Below are 17,070 nucleotides of genomic sequence, written 5' to 3' on the forward strand. Positions count from 1 at the left end.
AGCAACACCGACAATAATAGCAGTAATAAGTTGCTCTTCATTAGTCTATCAGAACAGCAGATGCAGAAGTAACAAAGTCGCATCAGCCAGCCCACCAGTCAGAAAACTTCAGAAGAGAAGCAGCTATTTTGTGTGGGTTAAACTAGCTGCCTGCTAGATTGAAGGCTGTAGTACAAGTCTGTGCCTACTGATCACTACTGTTCTTTAGCATTTCTTTTTGTTTCTGGATTTCATTCACCCTGAAAAGAGAGGTTTGTCATAGCCTCTCTGGGGAATCAATCTGTTTCTTTCTACATCATAGTAATGTAATCTCTAAAAAACTACAGAACTTTGGAGAACTTTCCATGGTGAATCTTTTTTTCCCCTTGCATCATGAAGCCAGTCCTTCAGAAAATGCTTATGAACCTAATCAAGACTTCAAAATGCAGAGTTCTTTAAGATCTCAGAACTCAGTAAGAAAGCTGAATTTCATGCAGTTGCTTGTTCAGTATCCTAAAATAATTTTCTTTTCCAGCCTTGAAAATATGCATCTAGCTTTTTGAATGGATTTGTTCAATCGGGGAACTCACAATTTATGTTTGTTGTCCATACGTGACTCTGTCTAAGGAGAAGGTGAGCTATCTAGAAATGGAAAGACTGGGGCCCCAGATCCTGCCTTTCCATTTCTGGTTACAGCCCTGACCTTCTGTCTTACTTTCCCCTGTGTAAAAATAAGTACAAGCTGGAGATATCCCTCCTTTATAAAACAGGTTAATCAATAGTTGCAGAGTGCTTTGAGAATGCTGGAGTAAGGTCTGTGCGAGTGCCAACCAGTATTAACTTAGTGTGCTTACCTGTAGCAGTCTGTGGGTTTGTATGTGACCTGCACACAATTAGATTGTACTTCTGCTTAAGATGTTTTAGTTGCAGGGTAAACCATGAGAGCTTGATTGGTTTGCGTAACATGCCGGTCTCTAAGGCCTTTTAAATATGTACCATTGGTGTGTGGTTAAACATTTTCAATAGCACTTGGGTATTTTGACCTCTGTTATTATCTAAAACTCAGTGGCTATTTTTAATTGCATGGAAGAAATGGGGCACTGTTTTGTTTCAGAAACCAGTGCTCTAACTCTCCTGGGCTCCAAGGGCAAGATTTCAAGTGCCAGATTGAGCCTCTACTCACTCACGAAAATTTAACTGCCTTAAATGTTAATTACGCTAGTATTATCATCAAGCGGGGAGCAGCCATTTTGAAATGCAAGCTGCAAAGCACAAAAGCTGCTCTTTAGGAATTAGTATTTGCAACACCAGTATCTTGGACTATGAATTATCAGTATAGATGATGAGGGAAAGGAGTATAAAAACATTAGATGCTTCGTGAGAAACGGGAATACCAAGATGTGAAATGTGTCCAGAGCAGTCTTGAATTTTAAGGGTGGCCGTGTGTGGCCTAGGGGGTTGATGCTTTTGGCAGTGCACCATACAGAGCTGGCTGCCAGACCTGGAGGAGCAGGGCACCAGTAAGAATGCAACGTGCTTCCCTCTAGTGTAGCCCAGACACTGGGAACCATTGGGGTTTTTTCCCGTATAAAGCCTGGACACCTTTTTTTTTTTCTTTTTTTTTTCTTTTTTTTTTTTTTCCCCCTCATAAAAAGCTAGGTACAGGAAGATGCAATCTGGTTTCATCTCACCAAAACCCAGAACATAGCCAGAACATATTCACAGACCTGGAAGTAGTCTTTCTGGTTGGAAAGTACCCTGATTTATTCTGGACTGCTATGAGAAAAGTCAGACTGGCAGATAGAATAACCCAAATAATTCTAAGTAATACAGCAAGCAGGAACACTGGCGGGGTGGCAGAGAATCCATCCTTAGGTGTTTTCAAGACAGTCGTGGCTGACCAGATCTGCGGTGGTGAGCTACGGTAGGGAGTGGGAGGTTGGACTGAAGGTCTGCAAAGGTCCATTGCAGACACCTGAAATGAACAGGTATCAACGAAGTCCTTACGATAGGGAGCTTTGCTGTCGGTATCAAACTCCCTACAAGCAGTAGATGGTCCCGGCAGGTGGTTTGGAAGTCAGGAGGCCAGTAGCAAAAATCTGACTTTGGATTTGAAGCAGGAGGTCTTTTCTGTGTCATCAGACTGGGTATTATCTCTATGACAACATCGTTCTTGGAACCATTTTAATAAATGATTAGTGAGTATTGCAGATTTTCAATCAATATAGATTTTCAGCCTTCTATTATAATTAATTACCCCCACAATGTGTTATTATTTTGCAGGTAAGAGTTTCAGTGTTAGCTACAGCTGGAATGAAGATAGGCTATACAGTCTACTTGTGCCTCTGCACTGCTAAAGATTTTAATTGCACAATTACACACTGTGTTTGCACAAAAACCCCTGATACAGTCAGTGCACAGGATCTGCTGTGCCTGCCAAATGAGTCAACTATATATTATTCCTTTTATTGTCATTATTCAGAATTGCCATGTAAAAATAAATGCCTGCGAAGGTGCACGTACATTCTTGTATCAACATGAGAACACTTCTCTGAGGTTCATACTTGCACGTGTGATCCTGAGTGTTGCTGCCTCTGCTTCTCTGCTGCACAAGGTTTCCCTCATGGACTCTGCCCTACTACATGTTTTTTTCCGCTGAGTTTTTTGCAGCTCAGTGTGTAAGTAGCTCGTCTCTCTGTTCTCCTGTTGCATGCAATAAATAATGATAAGACCTGAAGACTAATGAATTGACTCCTGATCAATAATCAGAAGCTGTTTGTCTGGCAAAGGTTATACTGGCTGTTTCCCTGATGTCTTAATACTGCACCCCTGCTTCAGATTTACAGAAGAGACGTGCATCTGCAGAAGAACAGGTATTCTGTGTGTATGCTCTGATCTTGGGCAAAATGGCAGGAATTCCATGGCATTTTCTGTTAAAAGGTGGATTATTGTGCATTAAGGACAGGGTAAGAGTACACATCTTACTTGACACGCAAGTGGGAGAAGGAAAACGTCTTCTTCCTAGCTACTGAATTTCCATAATGCCACTGTACACAACTGCAGGAGAAACTTTGGTCCTCCCGCTTTCAGACAGGCATACAAGGTGGCAGGAGAGCATTTTATCTCTGTCAGTGCTTTTTTCATTTTCCACAGTGTGGGAAAGGAAGGGACAATCAAAGCCTTCTTGCCAAACATGTGACAATTTCATTATTCTAAATGACATATTGGCCTGGATAGCTTAAAGAAGCCCTTTAGGATAAGATTGCCTCCAGACTCATTATCCAGAGAGTAGATTTTTGCTTGGCTTTGATTATCTGGAGGGATCTATTCCTGTGAAACAGAACCTCATTTTTCTTTTTACAGAATTACAGTTTTTTCTAGTGTCTATGTATTCTCATTTCCTCTTCATTCTTTTGTTATAGGCCATCTGGAACTTCAGAAACTTTCATTTCCCAGTCAGGGAAAATGGGAGAGCAAAGATTAATACCAGCCTAGAAAGACATTTGTGACCGTTTTTCCTGAAGTGACAGGCACCCGGGCTGGACTCCTGGGTTTTTTGTAGCTTCTCTCCAATGGGACGTTGATGAGATCTGGCCCCCGCATGTTTACATGTGGGCTAACAGCTCTTGTACAGCGTTTTTGTTCAGATAATGGGAACTGAGTGAAGAAAGTTAGGGGTGTGTATGTGGGGGGTGGTTTTGTTCTGTTCGTTTGTTTTTACTAAGCTTAGTGCTCTGGGTGACGGCCATCCAGTGAGCTCTGGCTGTGTCAGAGAGGATGAATTCCTTCCAGTGTACAAGGCATCAACCTGTAGGTTGCATTAGTGAGTGTCTGCCACCAGCTCAGCCCAAAGCACCCTTGACAGGAGGCTTATTCTCCAAATCACCATCCCACTTTAATGTGAAGGCTGGAAATCTGTTCCTCGATGGCCCTTCTCTTGGTGCATTGCAGCAGTCTGTGCTATTCCAGTATGCAGCCCAGCGTCTTTACTCAAGCTGTATTGTCCAGCGTGATCAGGAGGTGGAACTCTCGTCTGTTTTCTTGTCTGATTTGTTTTTTCATTACAAAGTAGGTGACTTTATACTCCTCAAACGTTCTCTCGTCTTTGTGTGTGTGCGCGTGCGTGCTTTGGATAGACAGACTGGTGACTTCCACGTGTAACTGGGGTAGTTTCAACGAGCAGGCAGAGGGTAAGATCAGGCAGACTTATTTTTGTTCTCGCAGACTCCAGGCCACCCATACCCTAGGTCTCCGTTCCAGTGCCTTGCTCCTCCATCTTTTCAAGAACAGCTATAATAGTCTCTTTCATTCCTCACTGAACTCAGTTTCCATCAGTAAAATAATGTAGCAAAGATTTATAGATTCATTTCATGAGAGGGACACGCTTTCATTTTGCCAGTGATGAATCATCTAATGTTTACTTTCCCAGACCTTGTACAAATCTTTACAGTCATTGAGGTGAACATCAATTAAAATGAAACTGTATTAAAATAAAATATTGACTTCATTTAACATAATATACCTCCCAAGCTGGGTGTGTGGCTTCCAGATAGAGCAGCAGCAGCAGCAGTGCAAGATGTTATATTGCAGGTTTCACTCCCTGTAAAAATCACAGAAAATAGTAACTTCTGCCTCAGAGTGACCACTCTGATTCTTAGGCCTTATGCCCCCTTCCAGATCTGCAAAAAAACTATTCAGGACCTTGCACATGACTGAAGTATATAGGGACTCAAAAATCTGTGTTATTGGATGAAACCATACTAGAAGTTTTTCTAAGTAAAATAGCTGATCCTCCTATGTTCTCTTCTTTCTGCACCCTCACTTGGTCAAAAGATAAAAATACAAATAACTGAAGTGCAATTGCTTCTGTACTGTTTTCTAAAGCAATAAAATACCACTCTAAAATTCTTGCAAACCTCAGATTAAGTAGATTTTTGAGCAGGTGGCTTGTTTTCATGTCTAGCTTTGTCAGTGCTACCGTTCTGTATGGACGGATGTGGAGGTGCTGGATGTGGATGTATTCCGGAGTGCTGGGCTTTGGCTGCTCAGAAGTATGTTGTAAAAATGGTAGATGTTCCCTGATTTTTGAAGTTGGGAACTATTCGGAGCTTTTTCAATTAGTGAGTTTGAGGTAGGAAATATAAGTGAATAATTTAGGTAGACTGACATGGTGCTTGAAGAAAATGAGAATCATGAGTGGGAATAATAGGCTCCACTTGTTATTTAGAATTGAGGCAATTCAGAAATTTTGGGGAGAAGGTTGGCATCTAAGCCTGCCTGATGTGGCTGCATTACTGTGGTTAAAATGCTGAAGATGTTTTATGTCAGGCATTCAGTAAAAGGTGGTAGGTAAGATGTGACAGATGTGTAAGAAATAGCAACGTGTTTAGAAGAGAGAAAGGAAAATTCATCATCCTGTTAAAATATATTAATTAACAGTCTGAGGCACATAGATACAGGTTTAATTGTATTTTAATAGAATGCTGGAGTGATATTTTTATTTCCTCTTCCATACTTATCAGAAACCATTTTCCATTTTGGAAAGTGCTGCTCCTAAAAACACTTAAAACCACAATACACTGTAGTTTAGTTTGCAGCATATGGAAGATCATAAGAATGGTTTTTCCTGCAAAATGCTTTTGATCTATTAAATTCAGCTGTTCAGGGAAGGTGGTGGGGAGAAATGTAAGATATTGAACTCCTGAAGTGTGAAAGGTTTTTCAGTGGCGGAAAGTGAGACTTAAGAGTGCATTCTGGCTGTTTTAACATCAGAAGCAGATCACTGGATTGTTTTTTCTCCTCATTTTTTCTTTTTTTTTTTTTTTTTTACCAACGGCACTTTGCTAAAAATGGTGCATTTCATGTGATAAACATGTCTCAGAAAGTGGTTTTTTTTACATGACTTGGAAATACAGGAAATGTGAGTCTCCTTCAGTAGACACCACTGAGGTGTACAGGTGCTGCTGCTCATGTGAGCAATCGGACTGAAATCAGGAGAGGTCTTTTTAATGAACACTGCAGTACAAATGAAGTGGCTGAAATGAGTTAGCAAGAATCATTAACATTGCTGAAAAAAAAAAAAAGGTGTGTGGAACAAAATAAAAATTTCTCAGACTCCAAGTGAATTTTCCATAGCATGTTAAAGGGACAGAGTTGTTATTAACTAATCAAACTCTGCCATAGGTATGTGAGCGAATGAAAATGTAAACTGATCTACATCTACTGTAGCCCATAAATCCCATCAGTCAGACCAATGTGATAAATTCTACTTACTATGTGCTCCTGAGAAATTTAATTTTTCCGTTTCCCACAAGATTTTTTTAAAGTCACAGCAGTTTAGCATCTCTCTTTTTTTTTTTTTTCTTTTCTTGTTAACGAACGTTCCAGAAAATGTTTTCTCTCAAGTAAAATTTCCTCCCAACATTGCCCAGGGCTGAGGGGCCTGGAGCAGTTCAGTCCTAGAGTAGTCACAGAGGAGGGAAAGCAGTAAGTGAACCCTTTGCATGCTGCTTGCTTGTACCTGTTTGTGTGTTGGGGATGTGGCAGCGGGGCTCCCGCTGTGCCCGTACAGGTGCGCAGGACGTTGCCCAGCGCGTGTGTGCGTGTGCTGGATGCTCACCAGAGTGACGTTGATTTCACAGCACGGTGTTGGGCAAGGCCGGCGTCCTGTAACGTCTGAACGCTCGGCGTGGCTTTGGACTTCTGGTTTTGAGTGCGGATTTGCCTTTACTTGTTTTGCTGCAATGTTCCTAGCTTTAGTTAAATGTGAGAGCAGTCGAAAAATATCTTGCTTTGGTTTAATTAGCTCAGTAGAAAAAAGTCCTTTCTTGGGCAGTAATTATTAGTTGTATATTATTAAAAGAAAGTAGTTCACATTCAGTTACTTAGCAGAAATAATTGAATCTTCTGATCCAGTAAACTAGCTCACTTTGGATTCAGCTGGTTTTTAATTTAAGACCTATAGAAGAGGAGACCTGTAATCTCACTACAGGGAATTGGCTTCACTTTCCTGCAGTTCATAAACCACAAGAGTGAAATTGCAATCCCCCCCAGCAGTTTTCTCTTTATTTTTCACATTTGCTTGAAAGTTTAATTTTATGAAACAGAGCTGATTTTAAAGTTTAAAGTGCTTTTTTTGTTGTTGTTTTGGTGCTTTTTTCCCCCCATTTTTTCTTGAACAAAAGGACTACCAGCTCTATCTGTAGTCTGGGCTGTAGTCTCAGACAGCAGCAATTTCAGGATGTTTCAAAGATGTAAACACAGTTGGGTACTGCAATGAGCCCTTTGGCGATGTTCCAAGAGAAACACAAATAGCGAACTAGTTTGGAGCGGATCTACGCGGGGCTGATTCTCAGCTGGAGTAAACTGGCACGGCTCCACCAGCTTTTGAGACGTTTACACCTGGTGAGAATCAGCCTCCCTGCTTTCACGGTAGCTCCTATGTGTGCGTTTGGTAGGTTTCTACACAGCGCATGCGTTACCACATCAAGAAGTAGATGGTGACTTTACACTGGGCTCTGCGTGAGGAGCTGTAAATAGAGCCACCATCACAGGAACTAATTGTAACACAGTTAGCTGAGTTCTTCCTCTTTTCCCTGAGCAGATTTTAAGGAGAAAAGTAATTTGCCACTTGTTGTGAAGCTGTTTAACATCCAAACACTTCCTTTGGATTTGTTGTTCATAAATAAAATTATTTAATTTAAATAAATTTATTTAAATAAATAAATTAGCATAGTTTATTATTAATTAATATGAGGATTTTCTCTCCCAATAAGTAAATTGGAACCAATATTACAACACAGGGCTGCACCTGTGTGTGTCAAATATTTCTAATTATGTAGTTTATATCAGATAAGTGTATGGTTGGTTTTTTTAAGGTTCTCTCCGAATTCCTAGCTAGCTGAATGAGCATCCAGGTGTTAAAGCTGTACCTTTTTGGTATAGAAAGTCACATTGCAGCGGTTGGTTTCCACCACTGTACTGTGGGGTGAATTTAGGACTGCAGGAAAACATGAATTTGGAATTTAGGATTGCTTGGATGTTGTTCACTTCAGGTAGAAACATGGCATATGAGGTATCAGTATGTGCTTTTTTAAACAAGAGGTAAGGTCATCTGTTGCTAAATTGAATATGTTAAAAATAATGCACTTTATGCATATATGCACACGTGCTGTATTAATTTATTAGTTTTGGAAGTGTTTTCATGCTTGTTTAACTCAAAATGGCTTTGAATTTTCTAAGGAAAAGAAGGTAAAAAAAACAACAAAAAGGAAGGAAAACCAGAAAAGAACTGGCAGACAGTTAGTCCATATGGCCTAATTACTCCTGGAATTTTGAGAAAAGAATGTAAACCTGGTGAGTTACTAAACTGAGAAGTGTCTGTGAGGGCCTCTTTTGTCCGTTCTCAGTGCACCTATTGCACATCCGAGGTGTTTTGGTTGTGTTTCATGCAGGAGAGTCCTGCCAGGAGCTGCATCGTAAAAAAGCCCACAAGTACAGCATTTGGAAGGGATATTCCATCTCCTCGGTTAGCAGACTTCTGCAGAGCCTTAGAGGACCACAGTAAACGCTGACTGGCTGGATGTGTGGGAGAATGTTCTTTTTCTTTAGCTTTCTGGTCATCTGATAGTGAAAAACTCCAAGGATGCCAGGCATAGATGGGCCTCAAATTATTTTTCCTTACAGATTGACCCATTAATGGCAAGTTTGACATTTAAAATGAGGTGGTGACTGTACTGTGGACAGAGGGGCTGTTAACTCCTCTCTCTTAAGTCTCTTCTTCGGATGACAATCAGCTATCAGTACCTGAAGTACAGGCTGGATAGCCTGGCTGTACCTGTGTTTTTACATACTGAGAATCAGAGAGACTGATGGAACAGACTCGGGAACTCAAAACTTCAGCCCTGCATTAAATCAGTAAGACTGTACTGAAAGTCTGTACCGTTCTACATCTGTACCCTCGGCGTTGAATCTCTTGGCTAATTATTCCAAATCAGCTTTTATGTTTGTTTGTTGGGTTTATTTTATTATTTTTAAAAAATATCAGATGGGATATTATCATTTGCCTCCCAGCAGAAGGAAATAAACTATTTGCATTTGGTGTTGGCATGTTTTAAATTCAGTCTTTCATTAATTTTTCTCTTACCTGTTATCTTTTGTTTTCTTTTTATGAAGATAAAGTAGATTTCATTTTATTTTTCATTGTTTTATAACAGATTAATGTTTAGAAATGATCAGTTCCTATTAGTCACAGCTCATTCTTTCTTCTTTCCAGTCAGGGATGTATGAAATCCTTTACTAAACAAAAGATGAATGATTTCATGTGTAACTCAAATTGCAAAAGAAATAATTACTGACAAAGGGCCATATTCTGATTTTTACCCTCCTTTCCTTTTATGAAAACAATAATTTAATTTGATTCAGAGTTTCAAGAATGACAACCTTGGATGCAAAACAAGTAAGGCAAAAAAACAAGACCACAGCAAACTTCCCCACGGAAGAAGTGTTGTGGCCAGCAGCCCGATAGAGGGTCTGAGTTCAGTCTGCTGCTCGCTACGGCCTCCCGAACTAACGCTGTGCAAGCCATCTCCTGTCTTAGCACCTCCATTCCCCCCTGTCCTGTCTCCTTTCCACCTGCTGAGCTGTACTTCGTGGCCATGTGTTCCAGGGGATAATCTTATATGAGATTAACCATCATTTGCATTTATTAGTTTTAAGTATAAGGCCTTAGCTTTCATTAAAAAAGCCCTGGTTCCAGTATTATGAATGAGTGGATCTAAGTTTGATTTTTGCGAAGTGTACTTCTTTTTGTGCGCTGCTTTCGTACCTCTTCTCTAGAATCATACCACCCTTGTCTCTCTCACGTGGAAGTTAGTCATAAGTCTACTCATACTCCTCAAAACTTCTGAAACCTGTTTTTCTTTAAATCTCGGTTATGCTGTTAAAATGCTCGGATGCCAAGATGTTGAACGGTATTTCAAAGCCTGTACACAAGCAGTGCCCTGCCAGTCCTTCTCAACACTAATGGCCCAAGAGCTAGTTTTGTCCCTGCCTGCTTTGGACAGTCCTCTTGAATGTGAGGAAGAACAGACAGAAAGAGGAGTGTTATTTCACAACTCCTTTAGATGTTGAAACAGCCCATACCCCACCAAAAAAAAAAAAAAAAAGGCAGACTTTTATGAATCCTTACTTGGAGAGAAAATTGAGTGAAAAGCAGTAGAAAGAGTCAGTCAACTGGTTGGTTACTTACTGAGGGAAGGCTGAAAAAGCAATTGCAGAGACCGGGTAAATTCAGCTAACACAGTGATGGGGAGTGTAAAAATATGAACACCTGAAGGATGTGAACACCCAGCAGACAAGGGGGATATACAGTGTGTATGGTACTGTACACCTGTGTGCACAGGACTGTAGCTAGTTATCGTAGTAAGGTTAAATTAAGACCAGGAAAAAATAGACTTAAATGTCCAACTGAGGTTTCTTGGGCTGGGAATCGGGATGTGTTGGGAGTTTTGCCTGGGATTGCCACTGCTGAATCTAACTGCTTTGTGGTGCTCTGTGGCGCTGGACCCGTCACTTTTACCCCGTGACTTTCAGCAGGTATAGTCTGTGTAGTCTGTAGTACAGTATGAATGTTGTATGGTGTGAGTGTTGTACAGTGTAACTGTTGTTCAGTATAAATGTTGTTGTACAGTGTAACTGTTGTTCAGTATAAATGTTGAACATGTGGAGCTCTGCAATTGTGAGGGGGGAGCAGGGATGAGAAGACTGATTTGGTCCATTCTTTTCCCACTGAGCTTCTTTACAGTCACCAGCCACTGTCTGTTTGTTTTCCAATAGGAGAAAAATGACAACAGTTGTGGAGGAAAGACTGGAGCAGGTTACATGTGTTTGTGAACCTTTGAAATTTATTTGTAAACCAAGGAATCCTAGCGAGAGAACTTGCGTTTCAGCTGCAAAAAAGATTTCTGTAGGAAACTTTCTGGAAATGAGGAGGTACAATGATCTGCACGTTGTGTTTTAGTGCTGTATTTTTTGCTGCTCGGGCGTTTGCACGATGCTGCCCACCAGTCATCCCTTGGGTAGGGTGACGGCTCTTCAGCCAGTTACCAGCCCTGGTCCCCGCGGGGACTGGGCGATGCACGGGAGCTTTCCCTTGAGGTCAGAGAGTAACTGCGTGCCTGCTGCTGGCAGGAGTTGTGTTACTCAGCTGGACAACCTAGATGCAGCTGCTTCAGTAAATCCTGCAGCCCTGGAGTTCTGGTGGTAGCCGACACCCCGCAGCACTACGGGCGGTGCCGTGAGGGGAGTTGTTTGAGTGCCCGCTGGCTGCCTGCTGCGCTCGTCTGGAGCCAATGAGCAGGTGCTGTGGAGGGTCCCCTTGAGCTGGGAGGTGTTCAGAGAGGAGGGAATCCCTTCTTTCAGTTAAAATGTTTAAACCGAGTCAAGGTAATGGAGAATCAGATTTCACTCTCTCATTCCTTGTGATAGAAAAATCCATGCACATGGATAGTTTTCCCCAGTCAAGTGCCCTTTTTTTGTGTCCCCTTTTCGTGTGTCTGCTGAGCAGATTGAGGAGGGTAGTGGTGGTTTGAAAATTGAAAACCTTCAATTTTCACGTAAATCACAGGTCAAATGTGTGTAGTGCATCACCACCCTTTACAGTAAATCACATGTAAAACTAAGTTATGCTCCATTTAAATGACAAAAGAATTCTTGGACTACATGGCAGCTCTTCCCAGTAGTAGCTGAATAAAAGAAGAAAAACTAATAAATAATTAAGGCAGTAATATGTTTGACCACTTCTTTTTAGTATGACTTTTTTCTGTTATTATTGTAACAGAAATGCTCCTTTCAAAGGCAACTAAAGTGCTAATGATAGCTAAGAAGGTCGTTCCTAGGAGGTTAAACTGGTTTAATTAGAATTTATGAGAAGGTTACTGTAAGAGTGCAGAAAGATGTTAAGGGGTTAACCTATAAGAGATTACATTGTAGTCAGTGTTCTGTTAAAGTTTGAATTAATTTTTCCCATGGGTTTTTCACATTCTAATTTTCAACTAAATGAGACATCTGTTTCAGAAAAGGAAAATTTGCTATGGTTGTCATAGCAACTATCATTCTGTAAGAAAATTATTCCAATGGTTACTTTAGAACAGAAAGATAGAAATTCAGTACATAAAGCAACATCCGATTGCTAGCACAAATTCTGATAATTCAGCCCTTTTTGTATGGTAGATTATTTGACCTGCAAAACTTGTTCATATGTTTTTAACATAAGGTTAATTGTGCTGTAAACAAATTCACTTCCAATATATTTTCCCCCTAGAGTCTTATATGTAGACAATCATTATTCTTATCATAATAATAATACCGCTGAATTTCAGTAGTATGTGGAGAGACTCAAACTGTTCACTTTAAGAAGATAAGACCTAAATCAAAGTACATTTCTACAGGAGCGCTTCACTTCAGAGGTGAAATACAGCCATGATGTGTCTTTAATTGCCAAATATATTTTTCTTGGGTTTGAGAACAGCGGAATTTTCTCTTCTAGAACATACATGACAGTATTTTCTTTGTAAAATGTAAAATATTATTTAAAATAATTCATTAAAAAAATTACACTTTTCCTGAGCAAGCAGTAACTGGGGAACCAGAAATTTGGTGCTTGATATAAAGACTTTAACTTTGCTTTCAGGTTCCATCTTAAATGGAAATTTTGGACAAAGTTGTCTCTGCATGATATCCAGGTCACAGACTTGTTAGTGGGTATTAGGGAAGATTTTTTTTTTTCCCTACTCAGAAACTTTGATGGCTGTTTTGCAATAAATTTTCAGAAGAAGGGACTTGGGGATTTATAAAATCCCTGTGTGCGTATAAAGATGGTTTTGCTTTGGGGGTGGGGGCACTGAAGTGTATGATTTGTCTTTCTTCTCTCAGATGTATAGCACACCAACATCCTCCGCTGAATCCTTTCTTGGACTTCAGATATTTTTTTTTTGCCAGAAATATTCCAGACATTTCTCTCGATCTCGGGATTGTCACAAAAGACAGCATGATGGCAAATCACACAAGTTGTAACATCTCCCCTTCACAAAAGAACAGCTCCAGCATGCATAACTTACCAGCCCTGCGCTCAGGCAGCTCCGCGCTGCAGTCACCACAAAGGGAGGGAGGGAGGAGGGAGGGAGGGATGGGGGAAAGTGCTTCTTGTCTTAATAAGCAGATCATGCCTATTCATAAGGAGAAACGGGCTTTTTAAAAAAGTGGCCGTGTACAGGCCAGCCCTAGTAGAGGCGGGCAGAGACCCTCATAGCTGCGTGTGCTATTCGTGGTCATTTGGATTTCAGCACGATTTAAGCTGACTTCTGGCGAGACCTGTGACAGTCACAATTATTTCTCTTTATAAATGCTTCATTGTATCCTTAAAATAATAAATCAGTAGGTTTTTGACCTTTTCTTCTTGGCCAGATACTGATCTTTCCCCTTGGTTTCTTTCCTGGGGCGCGGGGCGGCCACGGCCCCTTCAGCCGTGTCTGGCCCACGGGGGGCAGGAGGGGGGGCAGGACGGTGCCTCGCCTCGCTTCCCACCCGGGATGATCCTCTCCGTGGCCAGCGATGGGTGGGAGCAGGGGCCTGTATTCCCTGAATCTGTCCGGGGCTTTGAACGCATGATTTACTGTGCTGACACTGCGTTTGCCTCCTGTTTGCCCCTGCAAGTATTTTCTGTCGGTGAGGTTTTGCTCCTGGAAAACTCTCTCTGGGCCTAAAGACAATTTGCCAAACAGCTGAGTATTTTCATCTTGGTGAAGAAAGGTACTTGGCATGTAAGGCGTGGAACTCAATCCCAAGGCAGGAACGGATGGAGGGTTTAGAAAAAGCCTAACCTCTGTATATTTTTATAAAGCCTCCCACTTCTGTAATAGCCAAGCACCTTGCAGACTTTAGTTTGTTTATTTTCAGGGCATTCCTGCGAGCTAAAAGTGGTCCCATTCTGTCGATGGTGAGCTGAACGTAAAGACAGGCTGATCAAGTTCCACAGACTGGGATTTGGTTCTGTGTGACTGGTAGCTTAATGCAGGATAACCCAGGAACTAGAATCATTTAGGTTGGAAAAGACCTTTAAGATGATCAAGTCCAACTGCAAACCTCACACTGCCAAGTCCACCACTACACCATGTCCCTACGTCTACACGTCCTTGAAATACCTCCAGGGATGGTGACCCAACCACTTCCCTGGGCAGCTGTTCCAACGCTTGACAACCCTTTTCATGAAGAAATTTTTGCTAATATCCAACCTGAACCTCCCCTGGTGCAACTTGTGGCTGTTTCTTCTTGTCCTATCACTTGTTACTTGGAAGAGACCGACACCCACCTCGCTACGACCTCCTTTCTGTAGAGAGCAGCAAGGTCTCCCCTCAGCCTCCTCACTAGACCCTGAGTTACCACCCCAGCAGTTGGAAGGTGAGAAGTCACATACCTGTGAGCCAGGTGCTGTGCTTCCTACGAGGAAGGGCTCCTAGGAGATGAAGAGGTAACCAGAGAAGTGTGATTTCTTGTCCCGGATACAGGGATATGTTTTGTTTCTTACCCAGCTGCCCTGGTCTGAGCAGCCTGACTCAGAACAAGGTTTCCACTTCATCACTACTATTAGCATCTCTTCTTCACACACCTTCCTCAGCTCCCTCATCACAGCTTTTGGAGGCTGGGATATATTTCTGGTCCCAATGGCAGATGTACAAAGTTTCACCTTTTTTTTTTTTTTTTTTTTTTTTAGCCTGGGACACCTGTTTATCCAGACCCTGGTTTTCCAGGGTGTGTGATGACGAGCTAGGAGGCGAGCTCTTGGCCGTGGACACAGAAAGCCTTAGAGTCATCTGCCTAGAATAGTTAAGGCTCTTTTTGTCTGTGGAAGAAGGGCAGGAAACCTTCTGCAAAGCCCCCTTCTTCCTTCCCTTTTCCCAGAATTTTATTTTCTTCCCTCGGGTAAGCCACATCCCTTTATATTTTCGCAAGCTGTGTATTTTTAAAGCTGTTTTCAATAGGCATGTGCTTTACAGCATTCCGAAAGGAAAAGTGGAAAATATATCATCATGAAGACGTGCTAATTTTTGAAATGTTAGTCAAGCATCAGTAATGGAAGAGGATGAATAATAGCTTTATGGGCATTTTCTTTTGTCTTTGCCATACATGATGTAAAGTGGAGTTCAGAGAATATGTTTGAAAGAATTCTTTCTGTCTTTTGATGCGGTGAGGGAGTGTAAAGCTTTCTTCAACAAAGTAACATCTCAAAGGGAACTCTGGTTGATGTGTATGTATTTATAAACACTAAGGCTGCAATTATCATAAACCTTATTAAATCACAGCAGCCTATTTGTTATTCTCCAAATAAGGATAGGGCCAGAAGACATCAGTCAAAAAATGATAAAAAAATTCCAACCTAAAACTAACCCTTCAGTTTTATGACCTAGAATTAGAGCATAGTCAGCAAGACATAATTTACCACTGTGATACAATTGCTGTGAAATACAGTTTTTTAATCAATGGGATAGCAAGATACGGCTAAATTGTGTTTTGACTGGCAGTGTTACAGTCCCACTGCTCCGTGATGAGCTTGTTTTAAAAAATATAAATGCCCATCTGATAAGAAATCCTGAATATGGAAAGTCTTACTTAAAGGCAAGTCAACACACCAGAGGACAGAAGAAAATCATGTGTAAGAAAAGAAGCAGTATTCTTGTTCTGATGGGATACTTCCAATTAGGGAAACAAAGCAGCATAGAGGATGTGTCCAACTTGGGAGCGGGCTCTGTCATTGTGCCAGGATCTGTCCTTGCCCAGCTGGTCACAGGCTACGGGCCAAACGTGACGGGAGCCAGTGTGAACCATCTATCCACACCTAGGTACCCAGACAGGTGCTCTTCGAGGTGTTGTGGGAGTCCAGCGTGCTAATCCACACCTGGAGATCTTGGTATCCAGGTCTTATAAAGAGTTACTTTTCACCTCGTTAGGGGAGCACTGTGGATATTTTACTGAATGCTGCCTACTGAAAGTGGTAAGGACTGCACTGATTTGCCACCCAAGTTAAGTAACACTGGTTGTATGGAAAGAGGGTTTTACTGTGCACACAAAGAAGAAAATGAATGGTGTTTGTGTCTCCAAGTTCTGTGCTAGTAGAGATCAATCTCCGTATTTTAATTAGATAACCAGTACATGGAAGTAGCACTGAAGACATTCTCCTCCTCTCTTGGCAGGCAACCTTGGTTTTATGGCTGGGGCTTTAATCTTCCACGAGGCCAAGCACTATTAGAGAAATGGAACCTTATTCCAGATGGGATAGATATTCTTATAACACATGGACCACCTCTCGGTAAGAAAATACTAGTGCTCTTAGCTGTGTATTTCAGATGATTACAGTAACTGATGGCTGTCCTTAGACAAAGAGTGCAATCCTGACTTACAGAGGTCAAAAGTAACATCTGTACTGATTTCAGCAGCACCAGGACTTCAGCTCAGGTTTATGTTTCATGGTTACCTGTGCTCCATGGTAGGGAATTAAATAACGGCTTAAAAAATAAAACCTTAACACATAAAGCCTTAATGAGCTTTATAAATAAGCAAGGTCTAGTTTTCCTGTGCATCTGTCCATTCTGCCGCTGGTGAAATTAGTTGATTTAAAGCATGCAGCCTGCTTGAAGAGAAATGCAGGATTGGGATCTTACCTTTTTAGCCCTTTCTCCCTTACGTGCAGTAGCATTCCTCCACCAACAAGTGCCCAGGGTCTGTATTTTTCCTCATCACGCTGACTTGGTGCATCCTCTGCCTCACAAACCCAGATGCTGCCATTGTTTGCCTGTTGTTTGGACAGCGTGGGTGAATTGCCTAGCTGTAATGCAATCTGGCAACACTAACAGACCAACAAGAAATAGTTTTGTGTTTTACAAATATTCATAAAGGTGATAAAAAAGCCAGGAGAGATTTCTTGTATTCCTAGATAATAGTGAAATTACCTGTGTTAGGGTAATAATATAATCACAGAAACTTGTCCAGATTCAGTAAAGGCTTGAGGCTTTTAACATGTTTTTCAATGTATTTAAC

At 41.4% G+C, this 17,070-nt stretch overlaps 1 protein-coding gene across 2 annotated transcripts in view; it reads left to right on the forward strand.

Moving 5' to 3' along the window:
- MPPED1 (metallophosphoesterase domain containing 1) overlaps positions 1–17,070 on the forward strand; it is a 64,960-nt gene that overhangs the window by 37,567 nt on the left and 10,323 nt on the right. The window contains exon 5 of one of the 2 annotated variants that reach the window (XM_074825577.1): positions 16,227–16,342. The exons of the other annotated variant lie outside the window; for it this stretch is intronic. Coding sequence (XP_074681678.1) covers positions 16,227–16,342 — 116 coding nt within the window. The remainder of the gene's footprint in view (positions 1–16,226; positions 16,343–17,070) is intronic. 2 annotated transcript variants of the gene reach the window in all.

Source organism: Strix aluco, chromosome 5 (assembly GCF_031877795.1).
Source record: "Strix aluco isolate bStrAlu1 chromosome 5, bStrAlu1.hap1, whole genome shotgun sequence".
In the NCBI taxonomy this organism is placed as follows: domain Eukaryota; kingdom Metazoa; phylum Chordata; class Aves; order Strigiformes; family Strigidae; genus Strix; species Strix aluco.